The following is a 19045-nucleotide window of genomic DNA, read 5'->3' as shown; positions in this document are numbered from 1 at the left end:
TCCTATTTTATATTATTATGTCTAACAAAAAGAAGAAATAAGATATTTCAACAACCACTAGCATTTTTAAGTGGTTAGTTAACCCCTCAAATTTTACTCCATAAAAGTAGAGTTGTTAGCAATCAAAGAGGTGTGAGTTTTGGGAGATTATTTCATATTGTAATCATAAAAGTAAAATGGTTACATATCACCTAAAGACTGACTTCGGGGTTGAACCCTTTGTTTAAAACCAAGATAACTGTCAAATCTTTGCTTTGAAGCCGTGCAGGATGCATAAGAAGGAGGTTATTTATAGTCAATTCTAATTAATAAGATAAGTTTTCAAAGTTATACTTAATTAGCCTTGCAAATCAATATCAATCTAATAGAGACAGAACAAAATAACCAAGCAATTCTTCTTACCTCTACATCTCCAATACTTGAGACTAGCAGCTTTCTAGCTTGAAAATTTTTCAAAAAGGTATTCAATTAGCATATACCAATCTGCAAAAGCATTAGTTGTACTTGGGATTAATTGCAAAGAAGAAAAGAAACATAAACAGAGATGTAAAGTAGTATATTAATCATCCATATAGGCACCAGATGATAAATGAATTTACCTGCTTGGCAGCTTGCCCCAGTCACCAACATTAGATCTCTTTTGCAATGTTTTGCAACAGATAGATCTTGCATTCATGATGATCTCTTACCAACTTCTGGATACTCTGCAGTAGTAATCATAATGATGCCGTAGTAAGTTTACTGCATTCATGAGGAATCATTAACTTTTAACCAAAGAAAGTAATTACATGAGCTATTTATCTCCTTGACAACACTACAGTGACAAAACCAGGTTAAGAAAAATTGAAGGATCTGTGAAAAATAATGCAGAAAACAAAATGAGATCATAGAAGTAAAATAGTGTTTGATTTTGTAAGCAAGAATCTTAGCCTTCAGAATTCTGCGTTGACTGCTTCCCATACTTTAATCTTTGAATTAATAGAATATAACTAGTAGTTCAATAGTTGTGAAGAATTGAAGTTAAAATAAAAAGTAACACCAGTCTAATATTCTCTGTTAAAAAAAATTTCATTCTTCTGCACTTCCTGCAACCTCTGAAGAATACAATTTTTGCAGGTTCTGCAAGCAATTTCAAGAATAAGATGCATCTTAGTCTAGAGCACTCAGTAGCTTAAAATAAAATGGTAAAGAAAATCACCTGAAGACTGACTACAGGATTTGAAAGCCTTCTCTTTGAAACCAGGATCGCTATAAAATCTTTGATTTAATGCCTTACAGAATGCCTGGAATAGACATAATCAATCTCATGAAGAAGTTTTTACGATTATAATAAGTGTAGTCTCAATATAAATTTAAAGTTTTAGTTGAAACGAAATACATCCTTCAATTAAAAGGAAATAATGAAGCAATTCTTCTTTCCTCTAGATCTTTAATACTTGATCACTAGCAGCTTCCCAGATTGAAAATTTTTGAAAACAGTATTTAATTGACATACCAATCTGCAAAAGCACATTAGTAGTCAGGAATAATTGCAAGAGGTAGAGAAAAGAAACAGAGATGTATAGTATGATCATCACATATAGGCACCAGATGAAATAGGCAGAGACAGAACAAATAACCATGAAATTCCGCTTACATCTCCGATAGATTGAGCACTACCAGCTTCCCAGTTTGAAATTTTTCTACATGCTAAGATAGGTGCAGATTTAAAGTGGTTCTTGATCTTAATTGTCAAGTAATCAATCAGCATAGAAACATCACTACTTCAAGTTCATAAGCATTTGCCATCTTCTACTAAGACAAGAATAAAGCCCACATGGCTAGCTTTGGGATATGCATTCTCATCAGATGGAAACCAACCAGTGAGTGCCTGCAAGCAAGAAGACTTTGGAAGAACCATTTACTCTACTTTCACTTCACTATGTCTATATCTATAACTTTGCAAGAATGATATTAAGGTATCACGCAAAACTCCTTGCTTTTTCAAAACTGATATTTTTTATTTCTAAAAGAACACTAAAAGAACACTAGCATATATGAACCTCTAGGCAACTTTTAATTTTCTTTTTGATTTTGTTCTATTAAAAATTCAGATATTTGATTTTTATTGAGTATCATATTTTGAACAGGTGTAGCGCACAAGCTCTTCCCAGCCATGTTCTACAAGTGCACATTCATCTACACAAAAAAGGAAAATGTAGTACCCACCGCTACAAGTTCCTTCATTTGCACTCCAAGTTGCTATCAACCTTTTAAAAATCTCCTCACTACCTTGTTTACACGTTAAAGAGTGCAAAACACATCATCATCATCATAAAAATAGTGTTCTTAGTCATCAAAGAGGTGTGAGTTTTGAGAGCTTCTCCATTATTTATTTCATACTTTGAGTTGTTGCCGTGTTGGCAAATTGAAAGTTTCATTCATTTGAGTAATACAATATAAGTAGTAGTTAATGTGGTTCAATAGTTATTAAGTGAACATACAAAGCAACATCAGTCTAATATAATTCTTGTTGGGGGAAAAGGCTTGTTTCTTCTGAAGAGTCTACAACCATTTTGAAGAATACTAGTTTTGCAAGTTCTACAAGCTATTTCTAGAATGTGATGCATCTATAGTCTAGAGAATTCAGCTGCTTAAAACAAAATGGTTAAAAACTCACCTGAAGAATGACTACAGGAGCTAAAGCCCTTTGCTTGAAACAAAGATCACAGTTAAACAAAATGAGATCAGAAAAAGAAATAGAAACAAGTTTGTAAAGGATATATGGAATAGAAAAGAAATAATTGACAATGGATCATATGTTGTAACTTCTAACCTTAAAAATGAGGTTTCCCCTTTCAACTTGCCAGTCTCGAATATGCTTCGCAAAAGCAACCACAGAAGTGTTACGCTAGATCCAACTTAATTGACAAAAGGGTCAAATTTTCTGTTAAACACAAAGGGAACTCCTCCAAGCAATAACATCTCAAGACTAATCACTTGAGATGTAGGAAATCACCATCACCTGCCCAATGCTTGAGGTTATTAGCTTCAAGAATGAAGAATCTTAGTCTACAGAATTCTCCTTGAGTTGCACTCACCCAAGATACTGTTTGCAAATTCCATTTTTCCCTTCTTGGAGAGTTGGAGGATTTACCATATATAAATTGTAATGACTCCCAAATTCTAAAAGACAAATGGGCAGTACAGCCTGTGACACATGAAGACAGTGGTATGCATTAAATACTTGAAGCAAAACCTATTCCAATCAGTAGCATATAGTAAATCATTAACTCTGCTTTATCTTCATTATTTCTATTATCTATAACTTTGCACATATGATATTAAAGTATCACAAAAAACTCACTTTTTTCAAAAGTGGAATCTTTGATTGCTAAAAGAACACTAACAATATATATGTCCTCTACTCAGATTTTATTTTACTTTTTGATGTTGTTCTATGAAAAGTCAAGCAATTGATTTTATTGAATATCATATTGCTAGACAAGCTCTTCCCTTGTGCCTCAAATGCAAATTAATCTTATCAAGAAAAAACAATGCATTACCTTAGCCTCCATGTACTCCAAGTTGAAAAACATCAGTCCAATATAATTTCTCTGTTATAGAACCTTGCATTCTCTGATTTGTTGGCGAAAGGCATAACTGTTCTGCAACTTCTTTAAAGAATATGATTTTTCTGCAAGCAATTTCAAGAATACAATGCATTTGTCGTCTAGAGCATTTGGCATCTTAAAATAAAATGGTAAAAACAATTACTTGAAGACTAACTACAAGATTTGAAAGCCTTCTCCTCTTTGACACCAGGATCACTGTAAAATCTTGGATTTGATGCCTTATAGAATGCATGAAATGAATGTAATCAATCTCCTGAAGAAGTTTTAAGAATTATACTTAGCCTTGCATATCAACATCAATTAGAAGTTTTAAGCCCACTCAAATGACTCAATCTCAACTTCTCCAATAGGAAATGAAACATAGACAAAGACCAATTTTAAGGGTTACAGTGCAGCAAATAGAAATTAAAATCATTACCTTCTCAAGCCCTTCCAAATAGTCAAGACAATTTACAAGGCAATTGTGATCAATGATAGCACTTGGAATTTTCTGCTATGTAACAAGGGGAGAAGAGCACCAAAAAAGAAATCTATGTTACAAATTGAAGATCAATTGATGACATCATGAGGAACAAATTCATGTTGATGACATCATGAGGAACAAATTCAATTGTAACCTTCAATTATCTTAATAAGGTAGCAATACCATTTCATGTCATTTCATTTCTTTTGGCATGCAGATATAAATGCAGTAACATGGTGATATGTAGGTAATTTTAATAATAAGGCATTCAAACTATTATAACTTAATTAAATATACCTTGAACTCTTCAATCATGAGATTTACTTCAAAAATATTCCATTATGCTTCAGTTAAGAAATCATAAAACTCACATAGAGATTCATATTTTGGGTGCTTCTTGTCAATGTATTCATGCACTATTCTGGTTCTAAAAACCTTCCACTGCAGCCCAACAACCTTTAATATTGTTTCTCTCAATTGATGATCTTCAATGTTGAACACTTTCTAGCTGCACACAAGAAAAAAACTCACACCAATCAATAGTCAATACTTATTTTTAAACTAATCAGGTAAAAATCAATATGTAGAAGTATTGTATACCTTAACATAATCCCAAATTGTATCCTTCAATCCTTTGTCAACTTCATGCCAATCACTATATTAATATCCAAATGCAACCGAACCAAAGTGCCAATGCAAGAATTGAAGTTCTTAATAAACTGAGAGACTCTATGATACTCATCAAACTCAACACTTATTACTTCATATACCTTCTTCTTTTTCAATCTCTTGCAGGTTGTAGGACTTCTCGTCTTAGTGATGTAGGATAAGGGAAACAAGAACACAAACAATATAATTCAAACTCAAAGGCTTTCAATAATATTGAAAACTTAACTTCTGAATACAAAAACTTATTTAAATAAAAAACTAAGAAAATAGAAGAGTTGCAAATATTAAAAGCATGAATGGGAATGGTAAAATAAACATAAAGAGAATTACAAATATTAAAAATATTTAAAGCTAATCCAAATTTCCAATAAAAGTAGCCACCAAACTCCATGTCTCTTAGACTTCATGCATTTGACCATCATTGCCTCAATTCATGTACTGCATCACTTAGGCTATGATTTAGACTCTGAAGTAGGTTGTGAAGTAGTCTGCAAATGATAAACCATGATATTATATTTGCACATGCAATATATATATATATGTGTGTGTGTGTGTCAACATACAATTTTCAAAAAATAATAATCGTTTAACAAGCAAATAAACTTACAATTTTTTAACAAAAAATGATTATGTGTGATTATCAATCCACAAGCCCTCCCTATGATCACAACGCATGTAACTTGTTTCAATGTTATCTTCCCCTAAAGCTTGAATGCCAATAGAAAATGGAAGTGTTTCATCAAAGTGATCATATTCTTTTTCATCCACAGCATCTCCAACGTCAACAATATTTCTTTTTCCTTGTAATACAATTGACCACTTACTATTAACAGGATCAGAAACATAAAAAACTTGTTTTGCTTGAGATGCAAGTATAAATGGCTCATCCTGATAACCCAACTGATCAAAATCTATTAAAGTAAAACCCAATTCATCTATTCGAACACCTCGTCTGTTATCAACCCAACTACACCGGAATAGAGGAATCCTAAAAGTTACAAAATCAAGTTCCCAAATTTCTTCAATCACACCATAATATGGCATAGCAACATCTTCTGGCTTGGTATCTTTGGTACTAGAGTAATCTCTGGATAGTGCTTCTAATGTAACTCCACTGTTTTGCACAAAACTCTTATCATCTTTACGTTTTGTGTAAAATGTATACCCATTAATTTCATATGCTTCATAACAGAACACAAGCCAACCAGGGCCATAAGCTAGCCGCTTAATAGTTTCACTGATGTTATTTGGAACTTTGGATAAATCTTGCATCACTCTATCTTTGAACCATCTTATAAATGTGCGGTTGTGTTCATTGGTCACCTACCTTTCACTCTTTGAAGGATTTTCATGCCTTAACATGGACATGTGTTCGTCAAAGTATGGATGAGCCTCAGATTCATGTTGCAATACAACGCGGTGATCTTTATCACGAATTTCAGCTTTTTGTGAATCTAGTTTAAGCCCAATAGTACCTTTCCCTGTAAGTTTACCCTCGTGACGAGATTTAGGAACAGCAATGGATTCAACATTTGCCAAATAATCCGTACAAAACTCAATCACCTCCTCAGCAACATAACTTTCAATGATACTACCTTCTGGTTGAAACTGATTTTTCACATATCTTTTCAGTATCTTCATGAATCTCTCAAATGGATACATACATCTTAAAAATACTGGACCACACATCTTAATTTCTCTCACCAAATGAACAATTAAGTGCACCATAATGTCAAAAAATGAGGGAGGGAAATACATTTCAAATTGACATAGAGTCACTACCACATCTGCCTGCAAATCATCCAACACCTCAATATCAACAACTTTACTACAAATAACATTGAAAAAGAAACAAAGTTTTATAATGGCATGCCTAACATGTTTTGGTAAAACATCTCGAATTGCTACGGGTAACATGTGCTGCATTAGAATATGGCAAACATGAGACTTCATTCCAACCAACTTCAAATCCTTCATTGAAACATGTTTTTTAATATTGGATGAGTAACCTTTAGGAACCTTCACATCATTCAAACATGCACAAAAGCTTGTTTTCTCTATTTCAGACATAGTATAACAAGCTGGAGGTAAGTATGTCCACGCTCCTGATTCTTGCGGTGCTAACTTATCTCGTATTCCCATTTCTACCATATCTTTTCTAGCATTAAAGTCATCTTTAGTCTTACCCTGCATATTCAATAATGTTCCAATAATGCTGTCACAAACATTTTTCTCAACATCCATCACATCAAGACAATGCCGTACAGATAAATACTCCCAATATGGTAGATCCCAAAATATTGACTTTTTTAACTCGTTCATAAACCGCACGCCCTGATAATGGAAAGCGAGCAACTCGTGTCTCAGCTTTTCCATTAAAACACTTTATCTTCTTTCGATAAGGATGACCAGTAGGGAGAAAGATCCGATGATTCATGAAGACATTTTTTTTTACTGTTGCTCAACCAAAGATCATTTGTTTCATCTTCACAAATAGGACATGCCTTCGCTCCTTTAGTATTATAGCCTGATAAGTTATCATATGTTGAAAAATCATTTATTGTGCAAAATATCATAGCTCGCAAAGTGAAGTTTGTTTGACTATATGCATCAAATACCGTCACACCTTCATTCCACAACATTTTCAAATCTTCCACAAGTGGTGCTAAGTACACATCTATGTTATTTCCTGGTTGTTTAGGCCCTGAAATAAGCAATGATAGCATGATGTACTTACGATTCATACACAATCAAGGAGGAAGATTGTAAGCAACCAAAAGAACCGGCCAAGTGTTATGTCGACTGTTAATGTTACCATGGGAGTTCATTCCACCGGTGCATAACCCAAGCCCAAGATTCCTATTCTCATTACCGAATTTAGGAAACGCTCGATCAATGTTCCTCCATTGAAGAGAATCGGCTGGGTGTCTTAATTTTCCATCATTTTTTCTCCCTTCAGCATGCCACTGCAAATATTTCGCATCAATTGGATTCGCAAACAAACGTTTGATCCTCGAAATTATTGGTAAATACCATAACACCTTCGCCGGAGAGCCTTTCTTACCCTCACACCTATCATCAACACCCTTTCTTTTGTAGCATGATACCCCACACTTTGGACACACATGTAAATCACTGTACTTTTTCCAATAGAGTACACAATCATTTGGACATGCATGTATTTCCTTAATCTCCATACCTAACGGACACAACTTTTTCTTTGCCTCATAAGTTGAAATAGGAAGCTCATTATCATCAGGAAGCATGTCTTTTAAAAGTTCTAATAACTGCGTAAAGCTCTTATCGCTCCACCCATTCTCTGCTTTTAATTTAAATAATTTTAACACAGCAGATAACTTTGTAAATCTACTACACCCAGAGAACAAAGGTTTTTCTAAATCAACAAACAAACTTTCTAATACATGAGGCACTTCATTAAAATTTCCTTGAATGGCACGTATGAGTTCATCTAATCGATCATTCTCTCCATTTGTATCAGTGTTATCATCATTCTCTTCATCATTGCCTATCCTATTATCACTGGTGCTTGTACTAGGAAGTACACTTTCACCATGCCATATCCACCGGTCATAACCTTTCTTAAACCCACGGCATATTAAATGACTCTTCACTTGCTCAGAGCTACGGAATTTCCTCAGATTCTTACAATCACAACAGGGGCACACAAGAAATTCTTCAGCATTTTTACTTTTATTTTTTTCAGCATATTTGAGAAAATTTTCAACCCCTTGCATATATTCTAACGTATTGCGTTTCCCATACATCCAGCTACGATCAGTATCTCCCATTGCAGCACAATCAATCTGTAAAGTCATGAAACTTTAATTGAAGTAAATATCATATGAGATTATGAGATATGGAAAAATGAAGATGAATGCATTTAGAAAAAACATTATTATAAATTTATGGGAAATCAATTAGACTTATTATTATAAGCAATTTTATGATATTGGTAATAATATTCTTGTTTTGACAATAATTATATATACTGCAATCTACAGATGGTGACTTTGGGTGATTATGCTCTTAATTATGACTTGATGATAATCTTTTTTGGGTTTAAAAAGTTTACTTACTGACTCATTATTCAATGCAAGAATAAACTGAGGGGCAAGGAATACAGAGAAGCAGATCAAAAAAGAATGAAAAACTAATATTATATAGGCAGTGCTTGAACACTCATTCACACTGAAAGTATGTAAAGAAGAATGAAAAATAAAAGAAGAAGAGAAAAGAAAATATATATACCTGGTGGCAGTTCAGCAGGAGTATCAGTTCGTCATCGTCGCCGGCGGCCAAAACAACAGAACCAGAAGTAGGTGCTGGTGCTGCCATACACAAACCAAGAAAGTATTAGTCACAACCAAGAAATTATTAGCCAACAGCAGCACCAGAAGTTTGAGACAGAAACCAACCTCACGCTGCAGCACCAGAAGATGAAGATAACGCTGCAGATCCGTTTCTAATCTCACGCTGAAGAGATAACGTTGTGGCAACACCTACCCTCACGCCACCGTCTTCAATCGCCGGAGCTGCGCGTCAATAACTAGGGCTTCATTTTTGGAAGATAGTAGAGAAGAGTGTTTTTTTTTTTTGGTGTTGTTGTTGGGAGAGTGGTGGTCAATCGCTAGCTTAGGGTTTTTTTAACTTTTATTGCCTAAGACAATAGGCGTCCGTTTTGCCTACAACAATCGCCTATTGTTGGCCGAAAATCCCAAACAAACACTTTGACCCGAAATGTGCCAAAAAAAAAAACTTATTAATATTGGACTAATGAGATATCTTTTGATGACTTATTTATTAACTTCAAAACAGAAGACACAGATGATGCATCTATATGAAAAAAATATCATTTTTTTGGCAAGAAACATTTAGTATTTGCAATAGATAATTTAATTTTATTTTCCTGGAAAAAATGAAGCATCAGAATATGCATTTCATCATCTTTTACTATCTTGAAATCAAAATGTTAGTATGAACATTAAAGTCATCATATAGATTATAATTAGTCAATTTTTTACACAAGTACAAACCACAGCTCACTATTTTTCTGTGTTTCAATAAAAACTCAAGAGTCTAATATCCATTCATCATTACCATCTAAAATTGTATTCTTTAAATATATATACCTAAAGCACTAATGCTGTAATAAATGTTTATTCTATGAACAATTTATAAACAATATTGGAGTAACTAAACTACTACCAATATAGCACCAAACTTAATGAGGAAAATAATTGGCTCAACAATTATAGGAGGCAAAAATGAAGAACATCTTCTTCTATTTTAGTATAATGAATGAATAAATCAACTACCAAAAATAAATTATTGTATATGTAACATCTGTATGTTTTATTTTAATTTTTTGTATTTTAAATTCTATTCAAAATAAACAAAAAAATTTACCTAGAAGACTATTTGCTCAGACCCTCAAATATCAGTTCATGTCTGCATTTTCTAGCTTTTGAGAAAGTAACCCTTAAAATAAAACATTGGGTGTGTATGGTTGGTGGGTTTAGGCATAAGGAATGAGTATGAAAGTGATTGCTTGTGTTTGGTTGATAGGTTTTGTGAATGCTACTATGGGTTTGGAATACCACATTAATGAGAAAATCCATACCCTTATTAAATAAGGGTTTCATCTCCCTTCCTCCTTCTTTCCCCAACTATTAATAATCATTCACATTCCACCCAATTACCAAACATGTTAAATACTTTCACCAAAACCCATTACCATTACCAAGTATTTGATACCCATTCCGATTCCGATTCCGATTCCCATGTGCGAACCAAACGCACCCATTATGAAATTGAAAATGCAATATGGTGGCAGAGATCACATTTGAAATATCAAAAACTGATTTTGTAATATATTGATTTTTTAAAATAAACCATGAATAGCCCTAACTATGCATATATGCATTTACAAATAAATATTATACAAAATGTAGTTCTAAAGCATAAATTGAATATAAAAACTTACGGAATTGAGAAATAAACTTCTTTGTGTAGATAGGTGCTTTTTGAGTGGTGTACTTTCATTGTGTACAGCCGTTGCTTTTGGGGTAATGCCGAAGAAATCAGATCCAGTGATTAAAAAAATGTCGATCTGCGACTTTCTGTTAAAACACTTTCACTGCATGTGCAAATGGAGAATTCCTCGCCAGTATAGTAACACTAAAGAAACAGGAAACAGTATATACAGTCGCTGATTATGGACTTCCAAAGTGATCAACTTTCAAAACTGGAACCACTAAAAAGAGGAAGAAAGTGAGTATAAGAACGACGTTTATGAACGCCATTTGCGAGTCACGTCGCTGCACCTTAGTCGGAATGAAGAAAGTCTTGAAGTTGACTTGACGGTGTAAGACTGTCTCGCGACCCCTCCATTTCGCTGTACAAACTAATTTTCTAAAAAATGGCTTCTAGGAGAGAGTCTTCACAATCTCAGAAGGATGGGAGGTGTGGTCTGGGATTTCTGAAATTAGTGTTGGGTGTCGACTGAAATTTCTAGAACCAGAAAGAGAGAGATGAGAGCGTCCGTCTATACAGAAAGGAAAGGGAAGTGGAAAATGAGGCAAATTATTACATAGACCATGGTCCACGCAGCTGTGTGGACCAAAAATAAAAAGTACATTATTTTTATACTGAAGGTACATTATTTTTGTACTGTAGGTACATTATTTGACAGTATATATCAAATAATGTACCTTCAGTACAAAAATAATGTACACTAAAATAATGTACCTACAATATAAATAATGTACCTTCAGTACAAAAATAATAAACTTTTTATTTTTGGTCCACACAGCTGTGTGAACCATGGTCCATGCAATAATGATTGGGAAAATGAGCTATGGATTGTAGTCTGAGATGTCCGAATTAAGGTTGAGCCTACTATTTTATACTTGGGCCGATGTTACTCCTTTTGGGCGGACCACATATTAGGGCTTTTGGACCATGATTAAATCATTTACAAATATATGTATTTGTACAATCATTATTGCATGGACCATGATCCACACAGCTGTGTGGGTCAAAAATAAAAAGTACATTATTTTTGTACTGAAGGTACATTATTTTTGTACTGTAGGTACATTATTTTAGGGTACATTATTTTTGTACTGAAGGTACATTATTTGATAGATACTATCAAATAATGTACCTACAGTACAAAAATAATGTACCTTCAGTACAAAAATAATGTATTTTTTATTTTTGGTCCACACAGCTGTGTGGACCATGGTCCATGCAATAATTTGCCGTATTTGTAGGGCAGAATTTTTTGTTTGTGCCTAAGAAATAGACAGGCATTTGGGTTATATATGCAAAATTACAATTATATATATATATATATATATATATATATATATATATATATTCCTAAATTACTATAGGATAAGAAAATTATGTATTATACATATTGTCATTATAAATTGTGTATTTTTTTAAGAATACATTAAATTGTGTATTTTGGATCTGGGTCCACACAATAGTTTGCCTCCATAAAAGTATGTTTATTTTTATGAGAAAAATAACTAAATTATAATGTTCTATATTTTGTATCTTATGCACTCATTTGATATTTGCATAAAAATTTATATACACACATTAGTATAATATTATCTATATATCAATATAAATAATAAAAATTAAAATTTCCTATACAGTCACCGTTTTAAAACTAGAACAAAGTATATAGGGTTGACTTCATATGAGACAACATCTTCCCGTGAGACTATGCGACAACGTGTGTGCACTTAGCCTACATGAGTGCACACACCAATCATATGAGACAACACCTTCCCGTGAGACAGATATGCGACAACGTGAGTGCACACAGTTTACTACGCGGATGCACACAGCCTAAAGTGTGTGCACTTAGCCTACATGAGTGCACACAGTTTAGGGTATGTGCATTCGTGAAGTAGACTATGTGCACTCACGTTGTCGCATAGTCTCACGGGAAGATGTTGTCTCATATGAAGTCAACCCTATATATATATATATATATATATATAAACATATCATTTATGTGGTATATTACGATTACAATACATTAAACTAAATTAAAGACAATGAAGGTCTCAGGTTCGAGTCCCATCCCAATCAAAGATGTTGGCATTATCATGTTGTTTGAGCAGATACTATGTATAGGGTTAGATTGTAGTACTCAAAAAAATTAAAGATAAGGAAATTTATATAGATTTAAGATTTAAAAAAAAAGTATGGTATTTAAAAAAAAAAAAAAAAAGCATGGTTGTTGAAGTATAGAGTAAGTGTACAAATAAAGGTGAATGAAAATAGTTGTTTTTAAATGTCAATTGTATTTTGCTGCATCTAGAGTTAGAAAATCTAAAAATTTTAATCTGTGGTGATTATGAAAATTGTAATTCAACTACTAATGTAATTTACTAAGTTTTTAAAAATTTGTAATTTTAAATACTATGTATTAAACTTTTAATATAGTTTATTATTTTTAGTAATCACCCACTTTAAATATCAATTCTTATTTTAATTGTAAATATATTTATCTTCATAATTTTATCATAGCAATTCAACATAATTATAAAATAACAAAATTTTATAAATGAATAAATCTCATATTTCATTTTTATATAATAATTTTAATAACATTAATAGTTTTAATAACATTAATAGTTTTTAATAACATAGCATAATTTTAATATTTCAAATCTTAAGTCCGTGCACTGCACGGGGAAAATACTAGTATGAATAATGTAGAAAGCTTAATTGACTCTTGATAAAAGAAACATTGATGGAGAAAATTAATTTCTCCATATATAAAAATAAATGATATAAAGTGTTTTGCAGGGATTTAATGGATAACCAAGACACAAATATTTATCATGGAAAACATAATGGTAAAAATCACGGGTATTTTTAGACTAAATCAAGCCGAAATCCACTATGTATAATGTATAATACACAGTTACGTAGTAAAAAGATGAAGAAATATTGTATGTACACTGCTACAAAAAATGGATATTACGTCATTCGATTTATGTTGGTTTTTGATGAACCGACGTAAAATATCGTCGCCCGTCCGTTCCACTACTGTCAATTATCATTGCCGCGCAGGCATCGCCAAAACCGCAGCTGTTGTCGTCCCCTGGACATTGACAAGCCACAACCACTACAATCACACATGTTGTCGTCGCTCGTCCTCACCTGTTTCTGCCATTGCTTACTGTTGTCCACAGTCACCGTCGCTTCTCGCCCGTTGCCATCACCGACTTTCTCACCAATTTCCGTCACCTGCCATCCGTCGTAGTTGTGTAAGTGTATATGTGTACACACACACAATTTTGATTATCTTGTCTAAATTTTTTGAATGTTGCATTATTTTTCAAATTATATATAAATTTTTAAAATTTCAAAAATATTTTTAGAATTTTATTGAATTATTATTACTGAATTTATGATTAGTTAGTATATTAATGTTGAATTTAGTCTTTTGTTTTAAAGGAAATTTGGTCTTATTTAATATTAGTGAATTTCACTTCTACTTTAGTGTATTAATGTTGAATTTATGGTTATTTAGTATTTTTAAACTTCACTTCTAGTTTAGTATATTAGTGTTGAATTTAGGGTTTCAGTTATTTTTTTTTTTTTTGAGTACTACGCACAATGAGTCAACAATTGCCTCTGCCTCCACTGAGGCTCAAACCCACTCCCATCATCCATGTGGGAGTGTTAAACAGGACACCGGATGCCACTTGACTACAAGGTCTTTGGCGGGTTTCAGTTATTTAGTATTATTGAACTTCACTTCTAGCTTAGTTTAGTTGGAGAATCTAATTAAGTTTTTAATTTTATTCATTTATATTACCTTCCTTGTTGGACAAATAATAACTTGTTAGTGATTAGCTTCATTTGTGGTTTGTTTATTGACGTAGACAATTTTTCAATTTTCTTTGGCGAGTGAACTTGTTGCTAGGCGTGTGCAGCGGGCGGATCGGGCTTACGGATCGCCCACCCATTCGGGGTTCAAGTTGCAATATTTAAATCCAAACCGTGAAAATTCATTAGATACTCTATTCGGATTTTGCATGTCCGGATTTAATCAAATTTCGTTTATTGTTCGGGTTAGGAAAAAAATTAAAAAATGAACCTAAACTAATAAACTATAAAAGATTTAGCTAAGTTATACTTACAAAGTTACAAGAAACATTGTAACAAACGTACAAGTTACAACTTAGAAAATACAAAGTTACAAACTAAATTACTAAAATCTAAATTGAGTTTATTACCGAAATGGTCCCTTGACTATTGTGAAATTACCAATTTGATTCTCGACAATTTTTCGTGACCGATTAAGTCACTCGACTTTGAAAAATTTAACCAATTTAGTCCTCCGTTTATTTTGCAGCTAAACATCCGTTAAATCGGGACCAAATTGATAATTTTACTATAGTCAAGGGATCAAATTGATAATTTTGCTATACGTAGCTTCTAACCTCAAACATAATGAATCTTCTTGGCAATAGTGACAACAGAAGGGCTGCTGCTGACTGCAAAATATATGAAAAACTCCTAAGGATCTCTTCCATACAATACCATAATATAGTAATCCTAATAGATGGAATCCCCCTTCAGCTACTTCCCATGCTATTCCATGGAAATCATTTTGTAGATTAAGCACATTAAGCTGGAGAACACGCATGCTACCGTTAATTGCCTTGCTCTCAGAGAGATGAAGCCCACTCAATCTCAACTTCTTCGGTACGAAACACTAGTACAAAAATGCACATAAAACACTGACATTTAGCTACCGTTCTTGAAAGAACGGTAGCGTTTTCTTAAAAAAAATCGCGCGGTGGCAATTTTGTAGATGTGTAGTTTTGTACTAGTGAAAGGAGACATATACTGATTTGAAAGGTTATAGTGCAGCTGAAATCCTTATTAGCTTCTCAAGCCCTTCCAAATAGTCAAGATTATCCAAAATGATGGCATGGGATTACTACACCATCCACAAGTGAATTTGGGCTCTAAGTCATCTTTAATTTAATGGTCTGCAAATGAGAAACTACTTGCTTTGTCTGTCAAAGAATGAATATCCACTGCCATGCATTTTTCAAACACAAGGCAATTGCATTGTATCAATAATGATAGCACTTGGAATTTATTGAGTAACGTACAAGCTAAGGGGAGAAAATTAAAGCACCACACAACAATTCAGTGTGATCAGTTATGAGGAACCAATTCATTTGTAACCTTCAACTATCTGTACAAGGTAGCAATTCAACACCATTTCATTTCATTTCATTTCATTTAACATGCAGATACAAAGACACATATATGAAGCCTCCTCACACATACCATTTTAAATAACTAACTGTTAATTCACTGTAAGCCTTACCAAGTTTTCTTGTACATACTCTTCTTTTGTGATTCATCGTATTTAGGGATTTTGATCTTAAAAAAAAAAAAAAAAGAATAAGAAAAACAAAATGAGATTAGATTAGAAAAAGAAATAGTAACTAGTTTGTAAAGAAAGTTAGTATCCATATGGAATAATGGAAAAGAAATATAATAACAAAATGAGATTAGATTAGACCTAAAAAATGCAGTTTCCCTTTTCAACTTGCCAGTATCCAACTTAGTAGACGGCAGGTTCAAATTTTCTGTTAAACACCAAGGGAATTTATTTTTTTTTGTAATTACAACTATACAAGCCTGACTCTAGTATAAGCTAGAGTTACTAGATAAAATAAATAAATAAAGTGGGATGTAACTCTATAAAATGCAAAAATTATACAACTGAAAAATCAGCACATCATTTTATTTGGTATGAAATAATGCAAATAAAAAATGTAGATACCAGACGCATGTAGTAACCTAACACTTACCATGTTGTGAGAGTTGTATACTATGAGGCTGGACATGCAAGACTTCTTGCATAGACACTTCTGTATTTGTTATCGTCGTATTAAGGGTCTTGAATTTTGATCTGTGAAATATAATCCAGAAAATGAAATTAGATTGAAAAAAAAAAGGTACTGATTTTGTAAAGAAAGACAGCATTGATAAAAAAGAAATACAAATTAAGAATGAAACAAGTTTTAGCTTCTAACCTTCAAATCCATGTATCCTCTCTTTTGTTGAAACTGATTGGACGAAGGACAAGGGAAGAGTGACACCCCTCCAACACAATTGGCTCCAAGTTGTAATATAGAAAATTCTTTGGCATCTATTCCAAACAATTACAGGATCATTCCTTTTTAACAGCATGAGAGGGTCACACTTGTGTGAGACCGTCTCACGGATCCTCATTCGTGAGACGGGTCGGGTCGGGTCAAAGCACCATGCAAACGTTATATTTATATGTGCAAATGTCATACTTATGTGCTCAAATATAACACTAATCAAGAATACAATTTTTGTTACTTGTAAGAGAAAAAGTAATACATTTTTCATAATAAGTAATGTTGACAAGTGCTCATTACTTATAAGGGCAAATATAATACTTTTGAGGAAAAATGTAATACTTTTAAATCGAAATGTAAAAGTATTGTATTTTCCCTTAAAAGTATTACATTTACCCGTATAAGTAACAAAAATTTTATTCCTGATTAGTATTACATTTGAGCATATAAGTATGACATTTGTTCATATAAGTGTTACACTTGCATCTTGACCCGACCTGACCTCGTCTCATGGTGAGACGGTCTCACACAAGTTTTTGTCTTTTCTTCAAGTTGCTGGAAAACCTTTTCAATTATATTTGCTTCGACAAATTTCATAGAATATAACAGTAGAATATAACAGGGCGTTTGATTTGGAGGAGGGAATTAGGGAGGAAAAGAATTGTAATTCGTTGGAATTGCAATTTAATGAATAAAGTAGGAATTGAAATTACAGTGTTTGGTATGCAGGAATAGGAGTACAGGAAATTGAAATGTAAGAAGCGACAAAATAACTAAAATGCCCTTATTTTGTAGTATATGTTGTAAAAATAATAATAATAATAATAATTCATGCAATAATACTAATAATAATAATAATAAGTATAATAATAATAATAATAATAATAATTCCTTCAAAAACAATAACAATAAGTATAATAATAATGATAGTTCTTTAAAATAATAATAATAATAATAATAATTATTATTATTATTATTATTTTTAAATTTAAAAAAAAAAAAGACAAAGGGTATGGGAGGATGGGGCAAAATTATCTTTACACCAACACAATTGCCCCTCCTCTCCACCGAATTGCAATTCATAGGGGTACCCCATGAATTGCAATTCATCATTTGGAGGGAATTGCAATTCTGCCTCCAACCAAACAGTGTAGTTTGGGAATTCAATGAATTGCAATTCATCCCAAACTACACTCAACCAAACAGGCCATAATAAGTGTGCCAATCTTTTCCTATACTCCTCTCCACTCTATTTACAAGGAAAAAAATTTGGTATCAAAGAAACTTCATAAGACTATTATGGCTATTTTATAGGGGTGGGAGTTTTGTTTTGTTTTTGTTTTTGTTTTTGTTTTTTGTTTTTTTTTTTTGTTTTTTTCGGGTTCAATATTTTCGATTTATTTGATTTTGAAAAGATAAAATCATTCGATTTGATTTTGGTTCGGTTCAGTTCGAGAACCTAAACATTTCCTATTAGTTCTCTTAGGCACTTATTTATTATTTATTTATTTATTTTCACTAATAATTAAACTTGAAAATCTTTTTTAAAAACAAAAAATAAAAAACTAAACAAAACAAGTTCACAATGAATATTTCAAATTTCTTGATCTATAAAATAAGTCAAAACCGAACAAACCTCTGTACATTCTTCTGCCGTCAAATAGCAACATCACAGACTCGCTCGTAGAGAAAAAAATAGGAATAAAGAACAATTGTGAAATTTTGGATTAGGGAATTGAAAATTTAATATATATATATATATATATATATATATATATATATATATATATATATATATATATATATATATATATATATATATGTATGTATATATATAAACAATTTGGTATAAATAAATATATGATTATTTAATATATTTTTAAAAAAAATCATTCGATTTTTTCGATTCAGTCCAATTTTTTAACAAAAATTGAATCGATGTCATTCGGTTTATAAAATATAGAGCTAATCAATTTTAATAATAAACAAAATCTAACCATTGTGTTCGATAATCCGAACCAAAATGTCCACACCTACTATTTTATACAACATTAGGTAATCATTACAAATTTCTCTCGTCACATTAAAAAAAAAAAAAAAAAAAAAAA

General features: G+C 32.3%; 1 protein-coding gene and 1 long non-coding RNA gene across 5 annotated transcripts; both read right to left on the bottom strand.

Annotated features, from left to right (window-relative positions):
• Positions 1-1415: 1415 nt before the first annotated feature.
• LOC116002039 lies at positions 1416-4330 on the bottom strand. 2 transcript variants are annotated; one of them, XR_004094349.1, is made up of 5 exons: positions 4033-4330; positions 3546-3676; positions 3081-3190; positions 1637-3004; positions 1416-1499 (listed from the first exon to the last, which is right to left on the bottom strand). It is a non-coding gene; the product is annotated as an uncharacterized LOC116002039 (long non-coding RNA). The 2 variants fall into 2 exon arrangements; XR_004094348.1 differs by having other exon boundaries at positions 1485-3004; positions 4033-4329.
• Positions 4331-4930: 600 nt separating this feature from the next.
• On the bottom strand, positions 4931-11271 carry LOC116002031. 3 transcript variants are annotated; one of them, XM_031242039.1, is made up of 5 exons: positions 10751-11271; positions 9183-9299; positions 9016-9095; positions 5354-8570; positions 4931-5234 (listed from the first exon to the last, which is right to left on the bottom strand). In XM_031242039.1, exon 4 carries the CDS (start codon positions 8553-8555, stop codon positions 7497-7499), a length of 1059 nt encoding a protein of 352 aa, XP_031097899.1. In that variant the 5' UTR covers positions 8556-8570; positions 9016-9095; positions 9183-9299; positions 10751-11271; the 3' UTR covers positions 4931-5234; positions 5354-7496. The 3 variants fall into 2 exon arrangements, with proteins under 3 accessions (XP_031097898.1, XP_031097899.1, XP_031097900.1); XM_031242038.1 differs by having other exon boundaries at positions 5354-8586.
• Positions 11272-19045: the final 7774 nt, after the last annotated feature.

Source organism: Ipomoea triloba, chromosome 13, assembly GCF_003576645.1.
Source record: "Ipomoea triloba cultivar NCNSP0323 chromosome 13, ASM357664v1".
Classification (NCBI taxonomy): domain Eukaryota; kingdom Viridiplantae; phylum Streptophyta; class Magnoliopsida; order Solanales; family Convolvulaceae; genus Ipomoea; species Ipomoea triloba.
The sequence above is the reverse complement of the archived record's forward strand: the minus strand, read 5'-3'. Positions and strand labels throughout refer to the sequence as shown.

Coding starts and splice junctions, on each gene's coding strand:
- LOC116002031 (XM_031242038.1), bottom strand. CDS start 8,582: ATGACTTTACAGATTGATTGTGCTGCAATGGGAGATACTGATCGTAGC.